The following is a 10482-nucleotide window of genomic DNA, read 5'->3' as shown; positions in this document are numbered from 1 at the left end:
GAGAAAATTTAATAATATTTATTTTTAAATAACATTAATTGCCTTGTATGTGAACATATATAATATTTTTTAAAGAAAAAGGATTATTTTCCACATTGGAAAACATTTAGAGAGAAGAGTAGCGTTGCTTTACATTTTTGCAAATATCTTTAATGTATGCCTTAATAGACAGCTGGATTCTCCTATTTGCTTCTACTTTCCATCTGTTGAAACACCACACATCATGTGGCTTCTGGAAAATTCCACTGCATTCTTGAGATAATAAGAGTGAAAAAGGCAAACGGTGTCTTGGTATTATGAAAAGAGTTTTGGCCACTTACACCCTGTAACGGGTTTCAGGGAACCCTAGGGTTCCCAGACAGCACTTTGAATACTTCTGATCTAGAGCAAGCATCAGCAAACTTTTTCTGTAAACAGCCAGTTAGTGAAAGGTCTAGGCTTTGCAGGCTATAGAGTCTGCTACTTAAAAAAAAAAAAAAAAAAAAAAATTGCTACTTAGTAGCAGGAAAATAGCCATTGACAACACATAAATGAATGTGACTGTGTTCCAATAAAAAAAAATATTTAAAAAAACAGATTGAAGTCCAGATTTGGCCCATGACCCTGATCTAGAACACCAGGTTTGTAGGGCCTTGGCTTGTGCCACAAAAGGAAAAGGACAATGCCATCTGACTAATCGTAGTCAGGATCCTTCTGGAAGAAGAGACAAGGAATTTCTCGGAGACTGGATCTTGTATTACTAACTGCTCTAGTTCCCAATTTGGCAAAATCGACAGCCTCAGAATTCTCACCTTCCGTGTGGAAGACTTGGGTTCGATTCCCAGCCAATGCACCTCATGTGCAACCCCCACCCATCTGTCAGTGGAAGACTGCGTGTTGCTATGGTGCTGAGCAGATTTCAGGGGGGCTTCCAGACTAAGACAGATTGGGAAGAAAGGTCGGATGATTTACTTTTAAAAATCAGCCAGTGAAAACCCTATGGGTCACAACAGTCCGATCCTGCTGTGCACGGGGTTGCTATGAGCTGACTTGACAACAGCTAACAACCATAACACTTAGATAGCCCTTGGCCACTTCTGCTTCTCCCACACCCCCATCTAAGCCTCTCTCCTACACTCTTGCTGCTCATCAGAAAGGACACGTACATCCAACTGTGTGGAAGAGAGTAGGAAGGTTTTCCACACTTGAGTCATGGGCACATGGGGACGGGTAGGGGGTGGGAGAGAACCAAGGGGACCAGGCCCACCATGTAGAAGCATCCCCTGGCTCCTGAGACATGCCACCTAAGTGTCATGTTTTCATCTGTGCTCCCGTTTTCTTTGGGGGCTTCTTTCCTACATATCCTGGTTCCTAGTGAAAAACAACTATCATTGGACCCAAATCTCAGCTGTCCCTAGTGACTCAAACTGTCCTTGTTCATCACACTCTCCTCTCCCCCACCGGTTGGAATAAAAAGTCCCTGTCTTCCAGTGAACAGATATTTTCTTTCCTCCGTTGTGGAGACAAAGAGGGTTACTCCTGGTTCTTGTTCCTTTGTGGATCCCAGTTTCTGTACTGGCATTTCTTCAAGGGCAGCCTTATGCTTGTCAAGGAGGGAGGGGCCCAGTCCCTCCTCTGGTTAGTCCCAGTCACCCTCTGCTCCTTCCACTGGCTCCTTCAGCCCCCTCGCAGCCTTTTGTTCCTTGGCCTGACTGTGCTGGCTGCCTTAGGCTGGAGAAGATGGCCTCTGGACCCCGCAGGACTGTCCTGGGCACCAAGGAAACCAACTCTGCTTGGAAAGAACCTGAAGCTGCCTTAAAAACTTGTATTAAGGGGACTCTCCCTCCCCCAGCCCCTCTACCAGCTTTATCTTTATTTTGCCCTGCTTATTTTCTCTACCAGGGTAATGTGGTCATCCCCAAGGGGTCTGATATGACTCAGCAAGGGCTTGAGTCTGAACTGGGCAGGGCAGGGCAAACTTCAAGCCAAAGTCTATTCAGCTATCAGCCCCCCCCCTGCCACCCCCCCCCCCCCCCACTGAAGGCTAGTTTTCCCTTCATCCCCAGTAAAAGATTGGATGCCACCAATTCAGGAGGAAACTCATCTGCTCTTTCTTCCTCCTACCCTTGAACCCAACCAGGAAGACTGCCAGCCTTTAAAAATAGAACATTTGAGCTGGACTTTTATGGTCTTGTGAGGAATACTGTGCTCAGATTCTCTAGTTGCCCAGAAGCAGCTCTGGCCAAGCTCTCCAGGGTCCCTCAGCAGATACTTGGTCCCAGGCAGATTTATGGGTTCAGCCCCAGGGGGAGGCCTTCTCATGGCTCCTAGCCACAATCCAGCTGCCCTCCCACATCCCGTGCAGCACAGGCCTGGGACGTTCTGTTTCTCCTTTTCTCTCTCCACCCCAACTGGCTGAGTCACTCCTCAGCCCCATTTCTCCTGCTGTCCTGGCCGGCCCTGTGGTGGAACCACAGTTCATCATGCCAGAACCCAGACCCCCATCCACGCCCAGCCTGCCCAGAACCTCCTCTATTCTCATGCCCTTCTGACGGTGGCTTCTGTCTGAAGATGTCCCTGTGGGATTCTAGTCTGCCTTGTTGACCCATCCCTCTCTGAGGTGCTGAAGTTTAACAAAAAGTTGGTTCCTACAAAATCTGGGGTGTTCCTGGGTGGTGTAAACGGTTAAAGTGCTCAGCTGTTAACTGAAAGCTTGGTGGTTCCAATCCACTCAGAGGCACCTCAGAAGAAAGGCCCAGCAATCTGCTTCCAAAAAATAAGCCATTGAAAACCTTATGGAACACAGTCCTACTCTAACACCCATAGGGTTGCCACGAGTCAGAATTGACTGGACGGCAACCGGTTCTGGTTTTTCTCAGTCTGCAGTTCAGGTACCAGGTGTTAAGCTGTGCCTGGCCTGGAAAGTTACTTTCAGTATGTGTAGGCTCTGTAATTCTTCCTCAAATGATTTCTTGAGGGCCAGAGACAGTTCCATGAAAGCTCTATCAGATTGCTGGCAAGCTGGGGCAAGACTGAGGGAGAACCTGGGGTACAATGCCTGTGGGGAGGAGCTGGTCCTAGGGAGTTAACACGTAGGTAGATTCTAGAACTAACTCCAGTCAATGAAACCTTAGGCAAAAATCATATAAGGAACACACTGAAGTCTGGCCTATTTGTTTTTCCTTGAGGTTAGGTTTCTAACAGAATAGAAAGAGAAGACTGTAATTATCATCCCCTGGAAAAAGATACATCCTCTCCTTTTAAGGTCTTTTGAGGGTGTGGTTGAAGCTCTCAATATCCTTCATGTGAAAGGCTTTAAGTTGCTGCTAACAGTAAAACCTGTTGCCTTTGAGACGATTCTGACTCACAGAGACCTGCTGGGTACAGTTAAAGCAGAGCTGCCTCTGGGATCAGATCTTCTCAAACTAGGCAGCTGGGACTATCTAAAATTTTCTCTGGAAACTGGAATGTAAGCAATGTAAACTTTATGGCTGAACCTGCAAATATAACTCCTGTCAAGTAAAAGGTGGAAGGGCGCAGGGCCCAGGGTGAAGGAAACGTAGCGATGAGGGGCAGCTGGAGAGACCCATGACGGAGAGACACGAATCCTGGCTGCCTGGCTGCCCCTTTGACCTTTAGTAAGAGCTTGGCTGCTAATCAAAAGGTTGCCAGTTCAAATCCACCAGCCGCTCCTTGGAAACCCTATGGGGCAGTTCAACTCTGTCCTGTAGGATCGCTATGAGTTGAATTGACTCAGTGGCAACAGGTTTGGTTTTGGTTTTGGTTAAGCAGCTCTAAGAGATAAATAAGAGTATATCCCTTGATCAGTTTTCCCTCTGGCTGTGTGGCCCCAGCCCAGCTCTGTTCAGACTTCCAGCTGCTAAGAGCCTATCTGGCCCCTGGCTTTCTTGTCAGCACCCTGAGCTGCTGCCATCATAGGCTCCCACCTCTGCATTCATGCAGTAGCTTCTATCTTTCTGCTTTCTCCAGAGCTCAGTGGAGACAAGTGAGTGGGGGTGCCCAACTCAACTTCAAACCCAATCAAACCCCTCTCTCTCCAACTCCCTTCTAGCTGCCACAGAAGAGCCACTGGGGTATGTATGTCCATCCCAGTGCTTCTCTGAGGACTGTCAATCACAGACAAGCCCCCACGTACTCCCAGCACCCACTGCCTGCCTGGACCATGTGCTGAAACTTGGAAGCTGAGCGCAGGTCAGGTTCGATGGCTGAGAGTCAGAGCAAAGACAGGTAGGGCCTGGTAGAAAACCCAGGTCTCTAAGTTTGAGTTGGAGTCTGGGAAAGACGGGCAAGTGTGATGATCATTTGTCACCAAGAGGTGGAGAGAGTGGCCTGGTGGGAGGCAGAGCGTCTTCCTCTGCAGAGACGGGGGGCTCGACCTCTGCATCCCTTTTTCTTTGGCCCGAGGTGATGGCTGTGGTGGAGCCAAGGCCAGAGCACCCCAGGCCTCCAGCATAGAGACGAAAGCGCATCGGCCATTTCTGCAAAACATGGGGATGGGAAATAAGACATGCTCACTATTGCAGCCCCCTGTCATCCAGAATCTTGACACCAAAACTCAGCATCCCTCCCTGTGCCTGCCAACAGTCACCGCGGTTCTGCATCAATGCTCTCTGGCCCATACCCCACGTGTTCTCCTAACCACCTTGAGCCTGGCTATGAGGCCCAGGAGGAGCCGTCTCAGGGGATGAAAGCCCGGAGAGGAGCTCCCACACAGTGGGAGGGAGGTGGCAAGAGCTCAGGTGGCCTGGACAGAGTGGTAAACAGCCAGAGGCTGGGAAATGGGGAGAGCAGTGGAGCTCAGGAAGGAGAGGCTCCTCTGACACTGAGTGACCCTGATTCACTCTCTTGATCACTGCCAAGCCCCAAGATCTGCGTCAGTGCTGCCTGATCTCTCTGAGCCGGGTCCTCCAAGGATTTCCCCTCCTTCCAGCAGTCCCAGGAACGCCAGGCTGGCTCTGCCCTGAGGTCTGCCCTCCTCTCTGGCAGAACTCCACGTGGGGGCCCAGGGGGCACTGCTCCCTGGCCTACTACCCTACTCACCAATCTGCAGAGTTCTAGACCTCACCTGGCCCCTCATTTGTTCATTCTTCGACATACTGATTGATCACCTTCTTTGGTTGCTGCTTTTTAGCTAAGGAAACTACTCTGCCCAGCCCAGGGCCACTGCACCAGGCACAGAACCAGCATTTCAGAGTTGGCCCCATTTAGTCTCAAACTCTTGAATTTCAGCTGTATTTGCACGGAAGAGAAAAGAATCTTGAGTTTCAAGACATTTCAAATATATAAGGGAGGAGGGTGGTAAAAAGTATCCTCCATACTAATAAAGTTAAATCCATTACAATATTATTGTCAGAGGGCAAAGATGGCCCTTCCTTTATAACATAGCTATTCTCCTCAAGCAGCAACTTACTGTTCCATCTCCCAGCCCTTGTTAGTGGCTGTGAGCGTGGAGTCTGAAGTCAGACCTCCCTGGGTTCAAACCGCATTCATTCTATCTCCCTAAGCTTCAGTTTCTTCATCTGTAAAATGGCCCTTATTTAGCTTTTGTGAGGATTAGAAGAGAAAAAACCACTAAAGCACTTAGCATAGCTGCTGGCATATCTTTAAATATAAAAATAAAGCCTGTTGCCATCGAGTCAATTCTCACACACAGAGCAGAACTGCCCCATACGGTTTCCAAGGAGCAACTGGTAGATTCAAACTGCTGACCTTTCGGTTAGCAGCTGAGCTCTTAACCACTGCACCACCAGGGCTCCTTACGTATCTGTACCAAACCCACTGCCATCGAGTCGATTCCGACTCATAGCGACTCTATGGGACAGAGTAGAACTGCCCCGTAGAGTTTCCAAGGAGCACCTGGTGGATTCAAACTGCCAACCTCTTGGTTAACAGCCGTAGCACCTAACCACTACGCCACCGGGGTTTCCGACATATCCTTAGCACCCAATTAATGTCAGTTATAATCGGTGATGGTGATTATTGTTAATTATATCCTTCATTCATGAGCTCATTTCATACTCTGGAAGAGAAGTAAGGCTCGTTTTATTATCTCGCATTTTACATATAATAAAACTAAGATTCAGGAAAGTTAGATCACAGTTTGTGGGACTAGACTGTGGGTACATGCAGGACCAGAAAGAGTGGGGGCTGGAAGTGTGCCCCTCACCGCCACCCCCACTCCCCTCCTCTTGGAGGGACCACATTCCCAGGAAGCCTTTTCCAGCCACCTCACTCCGATCCCATGAGAAACAGAGGGCCAGCCCAGCACCAACAGGCTGCCTGGCTCCTCGCCCTCTGAGAGAGCAGGAAGCAGCTGGTTTCCATGTCAGCTCTGCCCAGGTCCAGTATCCATCCATCCCAAGGCCCCTTCCCCAAGGCTTTTGGCATTAAGATCCCCCCACTCCAAGTCCCCAGGCCATGGCCTACCTTGAGAGGGTGCAAGTAGCAGAGTCCACGCAGGAAGGGTGGCCAGGCGGGGCCGGGCAACTCATGGCCAAGACTGCGGGTGAGGTGGGCTATGTAGCTGGTGGCCAGCACCAGCACGTCCAGCTTGGAGAGCTTGGTGTTAGGTGGCACAGCAGGCAGAGTGGCCTGCAGGGCCAGGAAGGCCTGGCGCAGCGTCCTCACCCGGCTCCGCTCCCGCGCAGCGTTCTCAGGGCTGGCCTCACTCTGCAGAGAGGACCCCGGTGAGTGGCTCTGAGACGGACCACCGTCTGCCCCGGTTTCTAAGAGTATTCTGGTGTGAAGTCTGCCAGAGGCCCTCAGCCCCTCTCTGTCCCACTCTCAGCCCTTCCCTGTTTTACAGCCAAGGAAAGGCCTTGCCTCTGGTCAGATGGCAACAGGAAGGCAAAGCTTGGCTTGTCTAGTGCAGTGCTTTTCTAATATTCCTCTATGCCCTCCTATAGCCTCGCTCCATCCAAGTCTGAATCCTGCTCATCCAAGTGCCCAGAGGAGCACAGAGCTGCGCCTTGGGTTGTCAGGTTGACCCTTGACCCAACGAAGTCTCCAAAATGAAGGACGGCAGTATTAGAGGAAAGGGCATTTTGCTAGAGGTTCAAACATAGAGGCCCAAGTCCCAGCCCTGCCGCTGACTGTTGCTGTGGGACCTTGGGAAACTCACATCACCCCTCTGGGCCTCAGTTTTCTCATCAAGAGAATGGAGCTCTATGTTATGATTAAAACTAGCTATGATTTATGCCAACCACCCCAAGAATGGAGCCTAAAGGGACAGTATCTCCTCTCCTGGGTGGAAACTTAACACCAAGTGAGACTTTGTCCTCTGTAGAGACACCTTGCCCTCCTTCCCCAGCGCCCTCCCCAAGTCCAGCATTTCCTCACCCTTCCACAAGTCAGGCTCCTGGCCCTGGCCCCTGGAGGGCTAGGGGCAACTCTACTCCACCTTTGGTTGCTCCAGCTTGTCTCTTCCCACAGGTCCTGCTTTGTTCTGCTCAGGCGGCTCCTCTTCCTGCCAATGCCTGGCAGCACCCGAGGTTTGACCTTAGAGCTACTATGCCCTACTCCTGGCATTGCTGGCGTCCCTCTGGCCTCCCTCTGTGACATGCCACACCGCTGGAGTATGTGCTGCAGCCACGGAACAGGAACCCTGTGCCTGAGGAAGCCCTTGGGCTCAAGCTAGCTGGGCCAGCCTGGTCATCCAGCCAGCAATGTCTATATCAGAGGAAGCTCTGGGAAAACTGCCCACCAGGCACAGCCCCCACGAAAATCCTCCCACCAGTAACCAGGCTGTGGGGTGGGGAGGCTGCATGCTGGGAGTGGCCAAGCCCTGGGAAGACATCCATGCGGAAGAAGGCCAGAGGGTGGGTCGGAAGGGAGCTCCTTCACAGAGCCATGCCTGACCCTGACAGTGGTCCTGTGGGGGACCTGTGACTTCAGCTTTGAGGCTGAAGTCCAGGGAAAGGGCAGGGTGACAACAAGGAGGAGGGGTTCTTCAACTTCATTCTGTGCCCAGAAGCCTCTCTGCACACATTCCTGAACATCCTTCCCCGCCCTTTGCCAACATGGCCTTTCAGCCCAGGGCGCCATTCCCCACCTTCCAACACCCGTGCTTTTTCTTTTCCCTTTCCATCCTCCCAGAATCCCTTCCTCCAGCTCCGCCTGGTGAGTGCTACCCATCCTTTGGCTATGCCCTCTACTTGTGAGGACTTTTTCAAACCTCACAGAGTCAAAGCCCACCTCGCCCTGTTTGATTGCTTTCTCTTCCTGACTTGGTTCCTAACAGTTCACCTTCATAGATCGCAATGTAGCAGGCACTGTGCTAATGTATTATCTCATTTATTCATCTAAATGTATTATTTCATTTATTCTTATCTATATGCATTATTTTATTTAATCTTATGTATATGTATTATTTATTCTTATCTATATATTATCTTCAAAACCCTCATTGCGTGGTGGTTATGTTCTACCGCTGCTAACCAAAAGGTCAGCAATTGGAATCTGCCAGGTGCTCCTTGGAAACTCTATGGGGCAGTTCTACTCTGCCCTATAGGGTCGCTTTGAGTCAGAATCAACTCGATGGCAGTGGGTTTTTTTTTTTTTTTGGTGTATATATTATCTCATTTATTCTTCAGAACAACCTTGAAAGAAAAAAAAAAAAAACTCTTACATCTTCATTTTACAGATAGAGAAACTGAGGTATTGGGAGGTGACATAACTTGCCCAATGTCCCAGTGTCAAACATCTGCTAAGTATGGCATGGGATAGAAACTAGGCAACTTATTTTTCAGGATTGACTTAGTTATTTCTGGACCCTTATTTTCCATGTAGATTTTAGAAAAAGTTCATTGCATTCCTAAAAAAATCAACTGATGTTTTGAGTGGGATTTCATTTTATCAGCAAGTTAATTTGGGGAGTATCGCCATCTCTATACTTTAAAGTCAATCCTTAAAAGTCCGTTGTACAAGTCTCTTCATGAACAGCAGACTTGGAAAGCTACCCTTCACTCTGGTTCTTACCTGAGTGTTGTTTTACCTACCATAGGTTACTCATGTGTCTGTTCCCATGCTAGATGTCAAGTCTTTGAAGGCAAAGACCATGATGTTTGCTGAGTTGCATCATGTCCTCCATAAAGTTAGTTATAGATTATTATGTTGCTGTTAGGTGCCATTGAGTCAGTTCTGAGTCAGTACAACAGAATAAAACACTGCCTGGTCCTGTGCCATACTCACTATTGTTGTTCTGCTTGAGCCCATTGTTGCAGCCACTGTGTCAATCCAGCTCGTTGAGGGTCTTCCTCTTTTTTGCTGACCCTCTACTTTACCAAGGATGATGTCCTTCTCCAGGGACTGGTCACTCCTGATAATATGTACAAAGTATGTGAGATGAAGTCTCATCATCCTTGCTTCTAAGGAGAATCCTGGCTGTACTTCTTCCAAGACAGATTTGTTTGTTCTTCTGGTAGTCCATGGAATATTCAATACTCTTTGTCAACACCATAATTCAAAGGTATTAATTCTTCTTCGATCTTCTTTATTCATTGTCCGGCTTATATGAGGCGACTGAAAATACCACAGCTGGGGTCAGGCTCACCTTAGTCCTTAACGTGACATCTGTGCTTTTTAACACGTTAAAGAGGTCTTTTGTAGCAGATTTGCCCAATGCAATGCTTCGTTTGATTCCTTGACTGCTGCTTCCACGGGCTTTGATTGTGGGTCCAAGTAAAACGAAATCCTTGACAACGTCAATCTTTTCTCCGTTTATCGTGATGTTACTTATTGATCCAGTTGTGAGGATTTTTGTTTCTTTATGTTAAGGTGTAATCCATACTGAAGGTTGTAGTCTTTGATCTTTATCAGTAAGTGCTTCAAGTCCTCTTCACTTTCAGCAAGCAAGCTTGTGTCATCTGCATATCAAAGGTTGTTAATGAGTCTTCCTCCAATCCTGATCCCCATTCTTCTTCATATAGTCCAGCTAGTCCAGCTTTTTGGACAGCATACAGATTGAATAAGTATGGTGAAACGATGAGATCCTGACACATACTTTTCCTGATTTTAGATGATACAGTATCCCCTATTCTATTTGAAAGACTGCCTCTTGGTCTATGTGCGGGTTCCTCATGAGCACAATTAAGTGTTTTGGAATTCCCATTCTTCCCGAAGCTATCCATAATTTATGATTCACATAGTCGAATGCCTTTGCATAGTCAATAAAACACAGGTAAATATCTTTCCGGTATTCTCTGCTTTCAGCCAAGATCCATCCAGCAATGATATCCTTTGTTCTGTTTCCGCTTCTGAATTCAGCTTGACTTTCTGGAAGTTCTCTGTTGATGTACTGCTGCCATTGCTTTTGAATTATCTTCAGCATAATTTTACTTGTGTGTGATATTAATGATATTGTTTGATAATTTCCACATTCTGTTGGATCACCTTTCTTTGGAATGGGCACAAATATGGATCTCTTCCAGTTGTTTGGCCAGGTAGCTGTCTTCCAAATTTCTTGACATAGATGAGTGAGCGCTT

General features: G+C 48.3%; 1 protein-coding gene across 1 annotated transcript; it reads right to left on the bottom strand.

Annotated features, from left to right (window-relative positions):
* Window positions 1-2036: 2036 nt before the first annotated feature.
* Window positions 2037-7689, bottom strand: TCF23 (transcription factor 23). The gene is made up of 3 exons (XM_049904679.1): window positions 7339-7689; window positions 6427-6669; window positions 2037-4478 (listed from the first exon to the last, which is right to left on the bottom strand). The coding sequence occupies exons 1-3, from the start codon at window positions 7558-7560 to the stop codon at window positions 4299-4301; spliced, it is 645 nt and encodes a 214-aa protein (XP_049760636.1). The 5' UTR covers window positions 7561-7689; the 3' UTR covers window positions 2037-4298.
* Between the last annotated feature and the right edge of the window lie 2793 nt (window positions 7690-10482).

The sequence above is a fragment of the Elephas maximus genome, chromosome 12 (assembly GCF_024166365.1).
Source record: "Elephas maximus indicus isolate mEleMax1 chromosome 12, mEleMax1 primary haplotype, whole genome shotgun sequence".
NCBI classification, from domain to species: domain Eukaryota; kingdom Metazoa; phylum Chordata; class Mammalia; order Proboscidea; family Elephantidae; genus Elephas; species Elephas maximus.
This window is presented reverse-complemented; position numbering and strand designations above follow the sequence as displayed.